This window comes from Mucor velutinosus (genome assembly GCF_035048745.1).
Source record: "Mucor velutinosus strain NIH1002 chromosome Unknown tig00001567, whole genome shotgun sequence".
In the NCBI taxonomy this organism is placed as follows: domain Eukaryota; kingdom Fungi; phylum Mucoromycota; class Mucoromycetes; order Mucorales; family Mucoraceae; genus Mucor; species Mucor velutinosus.
This window is the reverse complement of record NW_027041896.1, coordinates 485724-499190: the sequence shown is the minus strand read 5'-3', so window position 1 is coordinate 499190 and position 13467 is coordinate 485724. Positions and strand designations below refer to the sequence as shown.

The window sequence follows — 13467 nt, the reverse complement described above, 5'->3', positions numbered from 1 at the left end:
AAATGCCATGTCAAATAGCTAAACGTGCCGATCTTGGTTACAACATGTTGCAAAAATGAGATCATAATAGCGTCGAGTAGTGCCTGGAGAGGACGCTGTCTGTCTCAACTGCAAGGAATACACTGCTGAAATTTGTACAATAAAAAAAGAAAGCTTTGTATAATGTAATAAATAATTAGATGCGAAAAAACTATATTGATAACTGGGGGGTATTTTTGATGCTTTAACCAAAATGGCGAGAAAGTAGCTCGTACGTCAAAAAGATAATCGCTGAGGTTGGCGCACTACGGGCAACAGTAATACCACATCCTCGGTAAAATGCCTTGTAACCACCTTCTTGATAAAGAGATTTGGCTGTCTGATAGAACGAACGTTGTCCAGCACCGGATGCGATGAGCTGTTCATCAGTTTGCATTTGAGATTTTATCACATCTACAGGGAACAAGGAGGCATTATAAGCCATACCACCTAAAGCACCGCCCAACATCAATTCGTATGGAGATAGATCCTTTTTGAGCACTGTTTCCCCTGTCTTGAGCTCTCTATATTTGATGAATTGGGCACAGGTATACTCGTAAGATCCGAACCAGAATACAGCACCTCCAGTCTCACGCAACAGAGTAGCGACAAATCCTCGGTAAAATCCACTCAATCCATGTGTCTGCATGACATGACGAATGACATGAAAGGGGCCATTGAAGTGCACGCCATGAGTAACAGCGTGGCTGCCTAATTGCACCTGCAGTTTGCATTTGATCAGCTCAACCGGTGTTAGAATGAAGGATGCAATGGCTCCTGAGGCTCCGCCTGCCACCAACAATTGATTCATGGATAACGGAGGCAATTCATCTTCAGGCAGTCCTTGGTACTTTTCACGCTCTTCATCAGTAGCATAGTGATCTCTAATGACTCTCTGCACTTGTCTGTACCCAACAAATAAAGCTGCATTCTCCACCATCGATCCCACCAACGGAGATGACATACCCTGTTTATATCAAATTGGGATGAATATGAAATCGATGCTATCATTAGAAGACAACTTACAGTGAATAAGCCCTTGAGTCCCTCTTGCTTCATGGTGGTTTTGAAGCAATCCCAAGGACCCGAGAAATAAGGATGATCCAGAGGTTGCGTTTGAAGTCTTACTTTGATGGTATCAAAGGGATACTCAACAAATTTACCAATCATACCAGCAACCTAATTAACATGTCAGAGTCCAAATGCCTGTGGGCAGGTATCAGATGTAATTATTTTACCGATCCAAACAAGAGATCGTCGAGTTGATGACGAAGATTGGACTTTTCAGATGGTTGTTGCTGCTGCTGTAGAGGCTGATTGAACACAGACGCCTCATTGTTTCCCAATAGGATGGGTGCTGTAGCTACTTGTTGAGTATCCATCAAATATGGTATTGTGGCCGTCAATCGGGGCAAGGAAAAAGAAGAAGAAGAGGGAAATGAATTATGAAAAATTCTGAGTCATTTTAAGTCAAATTTGATGTTGCTACTGTTATACAGTGCTCCCCACTTTTTGCGAGGGGGTTACGGGCGGTCACGAAGGCGGGTTTATCTCATTAGGGCAAATCTAAGACCTAGGCCGCTCTTAAAATGTTCTGCCAGGTGCTCACAATGAGGGACTTTTTTCACGTACGGTTAATAACGCAATTGTAACAGAGAGATTTACGCACATTCTGTTTGCATGCCACAATATTTAATGCTCATTCGATATGGAACCGCATATGACCCATATGAAATCAGATAGAAAGTTTAGATCGATTGCGATAATCTATGCAAATAGGATGGGTCCCCCTCTCTCCACACACAGCTGCATTAGTTTAAACACAGTTGCCTGCTCAACTCAAGATAAGAATCCACAAACAAGGTGCAATGTTACACTGACCATTTACATTGCATGTAGATGTTCCATTTATTCGCAATGAGATCCTTTGAATGAAGTCATTTCTTACAAGTATGAGCATTTGAAGAAGCATAAAGAAGATGGCATTAAAGTCTAACTTGAAGCTGCTGAATACAATTGATCAAGATGCGTTTTGGTGAAAGCATTGATTCAAAATGAGGGCAGACAAAGCCCTTCAAGGCGTCTTATTCACCTTTCCGTAAATGTCATCAATGCTTTAGTGCGCTTGGAGTGAGCAAAGGCAGGAAAATAGCTTCAGTATGGCATTGATTGTTAATAAATGGCGCTTCAGCCGTTAAAATGTCGTCAACAGAGCTTGCATACCGAGTTGAAGGATGTTACTGCAGCGCAATATGTGCATGTATGTGTCTTTTGTTTAACTGCCTATGCCATACATACAGATCGCATCAGTCTATAATGTTGCTGAAATAATTTTATGGTTCTTTAGGCCAAGAAAACATCAGTATGGCTGGAAACAGGGCTCATTTCTCATACTGAAAGTAAGAGTTTTACCGCGCTTTTGTCTGCACGCAAAGCTAACCCTTACGAGAGCTTGTCAAAAAACTGGTAAATACGTATATTTACGAGCACGGCTTTATCTTGCTATAACTGTCAATTTTACCACCATAGTTAGGTATTTGAATACACTGACTGAGTGCAACCCACAAGATGGGCATTTGCCATCCTCTAAACTATCTAGACTCATGACTTACTAAAAACAATTGCCATGACGAGAAAGCAGACAACCAAACGCCTCTGAAAGCTAAAATGAAACTCGAAGTTTCCGAGTACTTATGCAAACTTGAGATGCTTTACTTTAAGAAACATTTCTTGTGAAAACTGTTTTATACAACTGTATATGTAATAGCTGCTCTGGATATATCAATTATCGAAATTGACTCTGGGTGTGGGGTTGAACTCTCTTGACTGTAGCAATGAAAATTACAAATCGCATGCTCTAGTGCAACTTAACCCTGTAATAGTAGCATTCAACCTTTTTTTGAAGCCACAAAAAGTGCTCGGTAGCAGAAGTATATAATCTCTGATATATACGAGTCTGTCTACGCTTCGGTGAGAACCAATCTACACAGCGACAGCTCGCACTACCGATTACCCTTGCTCATCTTCTTAAAATACTGCTAATTTCATTTGAACTCTCTACTTACACATGAGAACCCTTCCTATTATCTGTGGGTATGACTCTTGAGCGGTATTCTATATCCGTATACACGCAACCACTTCATATATGGGCTATCAGCATATTGGTATCACCTCTGTTTCGTCAAGGTTATGCTTAATACAGCAAAAAAGAGGGTTATTTAAGCTGTGATTTCTCGCTCCAAAAGCCGTTTTAAACCGCCAAAATAGCACCAAACGATTGCCCTTACATAGCGGTTACTTCCTGACACCTTCGCTCAACTTTTTTTGAATCACCAAAAATCGACTCCAAACCATGAGGGGAACCTCATGCTTTTCATCGGAAATCAAACGATCGTATTTTTCAGCTTGAAAATGAAGACTTTTACTATGATATACGAGCCTTTCAGCACTTCGGGTGGTTTCCTGACCTACGCTTCGCTTCGGTGGAAACCAACCTACGTTCAAACGGCTCGCGCTGCCGCGGGCCTTTGGCTAATATCCCAAAATTAATATAGCTAAAATGTTAGAAGAGGAACCCTGATTGTTGATTGATATATAATCACTAATCATATGAGTGTTTATGCTTCGGATGGTTCTCACCGAAGCGTAGCGAAGGTAGAGAACCAACCTGCGCAGCGGCAGCTCGTGCTACTGATTGCTCTTGCGTATTTTATCAAAATACTGCTACTTTCATTTTGACCCTCCACTTACACATAGTAACCCTTCATATTATCTGTGGATCTGATTCTTATGTGATGTTCTACATCCATATACACGTAGCTACTTCATATACGGGCAAGCAGCATACTGGTATTCCCACTTTTTAGTCAGTGTCCCTAATACAGCAAAGTATGAGTGCATTTGAGCTGAATTTTCTTGCGTTCAAGGCCGTTTTAGATCGTCAGAATAGCCCCAAATGGTTGCTTTCATCTGGCAGTTCCTTTCTGACACTTTTGCTCGACTTTTTGGGGACCAAAAAAACATGGTCAAAAATCGACCAAAAAGCATGAGGTATCCCTCATGGTTTTCATCGAAAATCAAACGATCGCATTTTTCATCTTGATAATGAAGATTTTTACTATAGTATATCTTGAATCAAAATGTTTCTATCAATCCAAAGCAACCTCTGAAATTATCTTTGTGGGACTTTGATATGTAAAATTTCGACATTTTGGCCATAAATCTCTTTTTATATTTTTACAAATCATTCAATAAGTGATTTCAAAACATCTATTTTACTTAGTACCATTGGAAGCGCCTTGAAAAGTACTCCAGGAAAGCTTAAGGAAGCATGGGGTGATTATCATACTTCACTTAGTCGAATCTGCAAAAATAGCTCGATCGAGTCCAAAATTATCAAAATATGTCCAATCTGGAACAGACTATGATTCTGGGTTTGAATTAATTTTGGCTGGTAGGGCCAGCTGGAAAACTCATGCCCTTTTCATAAGGCAATACAGTAGTAAATGCCCTCGAAGCGTATAGAAAGTAGGTGGAAGGTCATAGCACTATCGTTTATAATGATATTTTATTGCCTTCTATATCGTTCATAATGATATTTTATTGCATTCTATATTTAATAACGTTAGTCTGGACATTGACAATGCATGGGTTGCATAAAATGTCTGCAGTAAGTAATGAAATCTCTGAGGCTCTGAGACGTCGCTCAAATAAAACATTGACAGCATTGAGCAGAGGAAAGAGGGTAGAAATAACAGTGGTTTTTGTTGATTGATTGTAAAATCATTATTCTCATATGAGCCAGGACAGATAGATGCCTTGAAACTCAGGTTCCATATTAGGATTGTAAAGTGCAAAAGTACTGAACATTTATTATGTTATGATATGAGCCAGGACAGATAGATGCCTTGAAACTCAGGTTCCATATTAGGATTGTAAAGTGCAAAAGTACTGAACATTTATTATGTTATGATATGAGCCAGGACAGATAGATGCCTTGAAACTCAGGTTCCATATTAGGATTGTAAAGTGCAAAAGTACTGAACATTCATTATGTTATGATATGAGCCAGGACAGATAGATGCCTTGAAACTCAGGTTCCATATTAGGATTGTAAAGTGCAAAAGTACTGAACATTTATTATGTTATGATATGAGCCAGGACAGATAGATGCCTTGAAACTCAGGTTCCATATTAGGATTGTAAAGTGCAAAAGTACTGAACATTTATTATGTTATGATATATCAAATCAAAATGTTTCTCTCGATCCAAAGCAACCTCTGAAACTACTTTTATGAGGCTTTCATATGCAAAATATGGCTATTTTCGCTAAAAATCTCATTTCAAATTTTACCAAGTTGCTCAATAGCCTCATTCAAAACATCTATTACAGTTAGTACCATTGGAAGCGCCTTCAAAAGTACTTTAAGAATGTGTTAGCGTAGGGTGATCATTACAGTTTATATAGTCAAATATCATAGTATAGATTAAAGAAGTCGAAAAAAGACGAGATCTATCCAATCTTAAACAGAAAAAAAAACTGAGTTTGAATCAATTTTGGCGACGGCATTGCTGCTGTCTGACCCAAATGCCTTTCTCATGACGGCAAGAATGATGACAAGAATGATTGCGATGCTGATTAAATAGGGATCATAAATCTGAAAGACCAAGCACTCAGCTTGTATAATGAAATAGCCACCCAAACGCAGCGTGATTGAAAGCCGGAATTCATCAAATGTCACTAATTCAAATCCATGTTATTTGAACCTATTAATAAAGCTTTCAAATGTACATCAACAACCATTTAAACATGCTAAAGTAAAGATGCATACTTATTTCTCACATCGTGTGAATCACTCACTCTTGATCATCATAGTGCATTCAATTATACCCATGATGGTCGTAATAATGTGCTGTTATCGTTATCCAAATAAAATAAAATCAATAACAAACATATTCAAATATGACAACTATGCCCTGCTGTCATAGTTGCACAATATCCCAATAGCTCACCCAAGCCCATCAAGATGACTCAAATCGACCCTTATTGCCAGTGCTCTTGCATTGATTACCACTTTAAATCAAACATCAACAACTTTTGTCAGATATCGCAATAGCAGCACCTATTGTTCTCTGTCATTACTAATCCTACAAGCTGGTTGCAATTGTATAAATACTCTTCTTTTTTATTCAATTCCAGAATCTTCAGTTCATTTTATACACAAATAAAATACAGTTAATTTTTGTTGTCTGTTACTATTGCTTTATTTATTTTGTGAAATCCGTGCGTTATACATGATCTTATTGCAACGCCTTAATTTCAGGTCAATTTCTGCTAAAAACAAGCCATTTTTAAGCACGAATAACTCATGCTACAAAACGTTTTGAGCGCCGGAAATAGCACCAAACGGCCCTCCTTTGATATGCCTTACTTAATGATGCTTTATCTCAATTTCTTTTAGTTCATTGCAAATCCATGAAAACCATCATTTTTTCGCGAGTATTAGCAAGGGAAAATTCATGAAAATCAAACGATTGCGTTTTTCATCGTAGAAATAAAGACTTTTTCTATGATACCTATCAGATCAAATCAATCGTAGAGACGGAATGCAGCACTGGAAACTCTTCCTATGAGACTTTCATATGTTAAATTTTGACATATTCGCAGAAAATCTATTTTCAAATATCTTAAGATTGCTCTTTATTTTCGGTCTGAAAGTTGAATGTAACCAGCATCATTCAATGCACCTTCATTGACTCTTTATAAGTGCATTAGAAGGTAAGGTATAATAACGACAATTTTCATAGTCAAATTTAGCAAAAACGTTTAAAGAATGTGAAATCAAGTCGCATTTGAACACGAAAATACCCACTGCACAATTTCAAATTAAAGTGCAGCAGTTACGACTGCCACGGCAGAAGACTGAGGTCAAATCTACTGAACGTGACGTCGGATATGTCGCCCTCTTTCTGTTCCCTACCGTCGTTTTTTAACCCTTTTTGCAAAACGCGTTTATTATCAAACCATGTTGGTTTTGGAACCCTATTGATTGAAAATAACACTCTCGCTTCTGATGACACGGTCCTGTGCTGTTAAAGATACCTGGTACTGCCTCTTTGAAGTGGAATATGGTGGGTACCATTCGGTAACGAGCACTGGAAAACGTAAAATCAGCACTAATCGAATTTGTTTATTAGATTTTTATAATTTTTTTGCCTGTTTGACATGCGTGCTGTTGCCATTCCTTCTCTGCTATCTCTGCTCTCTGCTTCTTTGCTTTATCATGCCTGGTAGCTGCTTCTTCGGTCTCTGTCTCTGGCGGTTGCTTCTTTAATCTTTGTCTGCTGGTCTCTGGTGTCGCTCGTTGTTCGGTTTTTCTATCCTGCTGTTACTGTTGCTGGCGTTGCTGCTCGCGTTGCCACTGGTGTTGCCACTGGTGTTGCTGCTACTGTTGCTGCTATTCTGGTCTTTCCTGGTCTGCTGTGTTTGGTGCATGCTCGTTTTCTGGTCTGTCTCCGGTGATTGTCTATACTCTTTTGGTCTATCTATGGCTGTGGTAAGTGGTAAGTATCTTCTTTCTTCTGGTAGCAGTGATATAAAACTTCTTTGAACGTTTATATTATTGCTTCCTTTCTCGTGATAATGCATTCATGATGTTTGCCTTGTTGCGCTTTTTTCTTCTTCTTTTTCTTTTGTTGGTAGTGTTTCCTCTGTAGCTTTACAGGAAACAACATTAGTCATTATGTTGTATTGCAAACTTATAATACCACTGTTGCTTTTGCAGTTGTGCGTATTTGTGTCATGTTGCTTTACATCCGACTATTACTACCATGCGCGTTGTTGCTCATGTATGCATTTTCTTGCAACAGCAACGAGCTTTTTTAAACATCTTTGATGTTGTGTTTGCTATACTTTTCTTTGACTCGCTTCGTGTGAATGTATCTTTTCTGCTTACATACTACTATACTCGTATAGTAATATGCTCTTTTCTTTCTTTTATTATGTTTATGTTTCTTTGAAGCATACCTTTTTTTTACGTTGTGTGGATGTGCCTATCCCTGAAGCTCAACAAGAACTTATCCGAGGCTAGGAGGTAGATAGGCCGCCTCCACTTGGTTATCGCTACTTACTTTAGTGATGATTGAGGGTCTCATCGCCAGAATCTAAAGCTAGGTGGTGTAAGTAAGGCATGCTCTAGCACCTGAGGGAAATTTGATGATAGTTACAGCTATATTGCTATATATATCGGAGCTTAAAATTTTGCCTCACATCCAAACAGGGGGAAACCCTCGCAATTTTTTTTTCAGGTCAGCGGAGTTTTCAAGCAATCTGATTGGCTAAGAGATTGAAGCAACGATGGCCTACAATCAGTTGATCTCCTACTGATCTGTCATTCATAATAGCTATGTGTTTGTAATAAAAGCGCTTCCAAATACTGTAGCTACAATTTAGATTTTTATTTATTTAAATGTAAGACAAGGTGCAATCATTTGATCTGGCATTCATAAAGCAATTTTATGTGAGAGATGTATGTTAAACCTACTATCTGAGAAAAGCTATATGAAGATGAGTACTACAGCAGTACATATACACTACGTACTAGACCCTCCCTGTACCGAATGCGCCTCAAAACATGTGTCTACCATTGATTTCTAACATGTTTCAACCTTATTGGTTGCTATACCTTATATCAAAAATATTGGATGTACAAAGTATTTCTGGTTTAGAGTTTTGAGCCATCCAAAATCATGTTTCATAATATTATTCGTAGAGCCCTGAAAGCAGAATGTTTCTATAGTAAGATTTTGGAAACTGATAGTGTAGTTGGGTCATAATAGGTTGGAAATTGGGTTGTTCAAAAGCAGATGATTTTCAAAATATAATAATTTTGAGTAAAGACCTACCGTATATACAGAATTATTGAATGCTGTTAATTACAAGTGATTGTTGCATACAAAAATGCGTCCTAGGCTACATTCACTTTCTCCTCGAGTCACTTTCACAGTGTAACAGCATAGATGATGCTTGTCGTATCACATCACATCTATGTTTACAGGTCTAGTCAATTGTGCGTGCACGAATGATGCCTCTGGAGCTACAATACATTCAGCCTCTCCAATATCAAGATGTCAAGATCCACCTACAATATATGAAGCATATTGACATAGGTGGTCTCTCAACTAGCTACCGTATACTAACAATCAATATGGTCTCAGTGGCCTGCTATTTACATACCATCTCAGCGTAGTAGTCATTGACCAGCATCTATTATATTTAAGCTAATTAGATATGTTTAGAATAACGAAATATAGACAGAAGAAATACAATTAGAACTAAATATATTTATTATGTTATTCCAAGATTGAATGAGGATTAAAACTAGTGTAAATCTCGAAGGATTTATGGTCCTGATATAAAAGCTCTAGCAGCACCATAGAGTTTGGAATAGTTGTTTTCTAAACCACAACGAAGCAAGTTATAACCAAGTCATTTTGAATACAACGTTTTACAACACCTCCTCTATCAATCTATTACTCGTAATCGCTTACTTCTTATATGAAGCTCATTACTCAAACTTGGCTTATTTCCAAAATCATCTATTTCTTATCAGCAAACGTATCCAATCGAAGGTCCTACTACATCATCATTTTATTTGCAAAATTTTCTCATAGGAACATGCTACTTTCAAAGCGAATTAACTTCGAATTCAATTCGTAATGCAAAGAGAAATTATAAGAAAAAAAGAGAAACTAAAGGAAGCAGAGAAAAGGTTGGGCGCGAAGGTTCCAAGGTACAGCCTTTATCAGATTTTTGTAGGACCGTGCTATTCGAATCGAAGTTTGTAAGCCTGCTCAAAGTAGAATTTTAAAAACAACAGATCAAGTGCTCAAATTGCCTTTCAGATTTATTAGTAATGAGGAGACGTCCACCTTTATATTGCAAGAGATAACGATGTTATATAATAAGAAAATGAAACGTATTGAATGTATACAGATGAGGCTGGTGACTAAAAAGCATGATTTTTGATTGTTAAATACAACGGCAAACTGTAATGAATAAAGAGAGCGAATATAATTAGATCCTGCATACTGGTAAAAACTTTGAAGATGTTCAGTCAAAGTTACATTCGCAAAAAGAGGAAATGCCATCATTTTTCGACATGTGTGGATCAGCGAGGCAGCGCCCATCTCGTTGATTTTGCTTTAGCCGGCTGTAGTTGTGATCTATTGACACTGTAGTGGATGCACTTTCATCATTATTTTACTTGAGGCACTGAAGACTGTCGAAGTTACAGCAGATACAGGGTAAATAACGTCATTTTGTAAATACAAAAGAGTAGCTTTTCGCAAACTGATGGGGGGGAAATCCCTACTCATTTCAGTCATTGATACACAACATTTATTTGAATCTCCTTCCAACTCCTTGTTTTACATGCAATAAATTTACTTTCCTTCTCCTTTGATTTTCTTCCTTCTTTTTTTAATTTAAATATAAAACACTACAATGCAACAAGAACCAGTCTTCATAGAAAGAGATAGCACGAATAGCAGCAACTCAACAGATGATGATAATTCAATGAAACCAGCGTCTTATCAATCCAGTTATTCGTCAAATTCAACAGATAGCGATCCAATCAAGTGCTATAACAAACTCAAAAGACAAGGTTCGAGAAGTTCTATTATACCAACCGAAGAAGCAGTGGGAGGAGGGACAGTAACAACAAAGGATACAAAAGCAGGTAGAGTCAAGTGTCAACTAGAGAAAGCGACAATAGTACTCAGAATTAGAGATAGATTCTGGGACTTGGTTACAGCATAAAAAGCATTTCTTCATTTTGAGTAGTGCTGGAAAACCAGTGTGGACAAGGTAAGAGTGAGTATTATCAAGGCATTATATAATACTGATGCCTGTGTAAGATATGGAGACGAATCTCGATTATCTTCTCTCATGGGCGTAATTCAAGCTATTATATCTTTCTTCCAAGATGGGGACGATACGATAAAGTAAGGATAAAGGTTACAGGATACAAATAAGGAAGCTGATGCGATGTCTAATTTATAGATCTATCAATGCTGGGCATCATAAATTTGTGTTTTTGTTGAAAGAACCTCTTTACTTTGTGTCAGTCTCCAGAACAGGTGAATCTGATAGTCAGGTATATTTTTGAAAATGGGTGAAATTTCCTTTTTGTCTAATGTGTATATGTCACAGCTTCGTGATCAATTATTGTACTTGCATAATCAAATCATCAGCGTCTTAACCAGCGTGCAATTGACCAGGATTTTCGAGCAGAGGGTCAATTTCGACTTGAGAAGACTGTTAGGAGGAACTGAAGTCTTTCTAGATAGCTTGTCGACATTGTTCAACAACGACCATAGTTTCATGTTAAGTGGATTACAATGTTTACGTTTGAGTAGATCAGTTAGAGATCAAGCTGGTGGAATTTTAACGGACGGAAAGGTCAAGAATTTGTTATACGCCATGGTGGTAGCAGATGGAAAACTAGTGACATTACTGAGACCTAGGAAGCACAGCTTGCATCCGTCGGATCTGCATCTGTTATTCAACATGCTGACAGGATCTACGACATTCCACACAGCCGAATCTTGGACGCCGCTTTGTTTACCCAAATTCAACTCGAGAGGGTTCTTGCATGCTTACATATGCTACATTGAAAAAGGGGTCTCCATTGTGGTGATCAGCACAGACAAGAACAGCTTTTTCGAGATTAGTGAGTGGAAAACCAAGATAGTGGAAGCCATGCAGAAAAATGCAGTGTTGGAAAACGTCAAGGAAGCATCCGATAGACTCTACATGGTTGAAGAAATCCAAATACCCTCTTTACTTCACTTTATGTACAAATCCAAGGTGCATGTCCAATTCACCACACCTGGATTCAGTGGATCCTATACCAACGATATCAATAGAAGAAGACTATTTAGACTTTATCAACATGTATATGATAGAATGCACCAAAGAGCAAGACCTTTGAAATTGTATTATGTAAATAGCGACAGGGAAATTTTATTAGGATGGGTAAAGCGTGCATGTGCGAGTTTTGGGGAGAGCTGTTTATTTAATTTTTGTACATAGATTACTTCATCGTTTGAATTATACGTTGTATTCCCATCAAACACACCAAAGCCATTAATCATCTCCAGCTCCAACCAATTGCTAAGATGGATAAAGAAGAACGAAGACAACCTTTTCATTCTAAATTCGCCCGTATTTTAAAACTTTTCGTCGCCTTCCTCCTTCTCTCTCAAATTCATGATTTCCAATTGACCTTTTCCCTTTGATTCGCTTTGTAATAAATCATTGATAGTACGGTATTTTCCAGGATCAACTAATGCGACCAGTTCAATTTCACTTGAGCCAGAATCTTCATCTTCAATGGAAGTCAGCAAAGGTATAATCTTCTCCTTCAACTTTTTGGTTTCGTTGGATTGAGGAAGAGTGATTCGGATTCTCATCTGAGCACGTTGGATGGGTAACAGCTGCTTTTCCTGTAGTTGCTTGATGACTTCTAATGCTTGCGATTTGGTACTACGCTTGGGATTGACACTCAAGTGCAAATCTTGCATGGCCTTTTCAATCATGGTGACAGTGTAAGGACGCTTTGTTTGGGGATTGACACAATTATCAGTAACAGTGTTGGCGATATCCTTCCAAATGGTCTCCAATTGATCGGTTCTCTCCTTCTCTGCTACTTGAAGTTCGCCTTTCTTTAGAATCTCCAAAATAACAGGATCAATCTCTTCGGTTTTAAAGCATTTCTTCAAATCCTCTTTGCTGGCAGCTTGGCCTTTGGATACGTTGATGAATACATTGTGAATTTGCAATACTTCGTCCAAATCAGTTTCACTTTGTTGCATTAGCTGAATTCTATATACCAGTAGCATGAATGTACTTACACGTTACTGCGCCATTCCATCACTTTGTTCTTGTAGCAAGCCAATTCAAAACGTTTACCACCTTTACGAAGACGAACAATAGAGACATTTGTAAGCCTTGAATAAAAGATGGATTAGTTTACAGGTGTCTAGCTCAGATTCTAGAGCAACATGGACATTACTTGATTTGCGTATTGGGCTTCTTGATGACCATGTTGTATAATGAACGTTGTAGTGAAAAAGAAGGAAGAAATTGGAAAAATATTTGTCTCTCTAACATTTGTCCGACCAGCAGAAAAACACAGGCCATTTGAATTACTCATCAGCCGCAGCATTTCAACCCTGAATAGCATGGCCATCGTAGCAATAACCCCATGCGAAATGTACATGACAGAAAGCTGCAGAGTTTGATCTATCAATTGCCCGAGAATCGCAGCCATTGCACATCTCTATGATGGCCAGAGGATGGCATTGAAATTATACATGTTCATCTACTGCTGTGTACACAGAAACAGTGACTCGTTAAAAGGCCAACATGTACACGCGAGTTTCCCT

At 38.3% G+C, this 13467-nt stretch overlaps 3 protein-coding genes across 3 annotated transcripts; 1 reads left to right on the top strand and 2 right to left on the bottom strand.

Moving 5' to 3' along the window:
- Nucleotides 1–223: 223 nt before the first annotated feature.
- Nucleotides 224–1400, bottom strand: ATC70_012041 (uncharacterized protein; the record flags this gene model as incomplete). The annotated part of the gene is made up of 3 exons (XM_064831224.1): nt 224–985; nt 1045–1197; nt 1257–1400. 3 exons carry the CDS (start codon nt 1398–1400, stop codon nt 224–226), a joined length of 1059 nt encoding a protein of 352 aa, XP_064688092.1.
- A 9122-nt stretch (nt 1401–10522) lies between these two features.
- ATC70_012040 (uncharacterized protein) lies at nt 10523–12129 on the top strand (the record flags this gene model as incomplete). Its single annotated transcript, XM_064831223.1, has 7 exons — nt 10523–10757; nt 10813–10885; nt 10936–11022; nt 11081–11174; nt 11231–11974; nt 12031–12055; nt 12113–12129. 7 exons carry the CDS (start codon nt 10523–10525, stop codon nt 12127–12129), a joined length of 1275 nt encoding a protein of 424 aa, XP_064688091.1.
- A 120-nt stretch (nt 12130–12249) lies between these two features.
- On the bottom strand, nt 12250–13126 carry ATC70_012039 (Cation_ATPase_N domain-containing protein; the record flags this gene model as incomplete). The annotated part of the gene is made up of 3 exons (XM_064831222.1): nt 12250–12883; nt 12934–13029; nt 13095–13126. 3 exons carry the CDS (start codon nt 13124–13126, stop codon nt 12250–12252), a joined length of 762 nt encoding a protein of 253 aa, XP_064688090.1.
- Between the last annotated feature and the right edge of the window lie 341 nt (nt 13127–13467).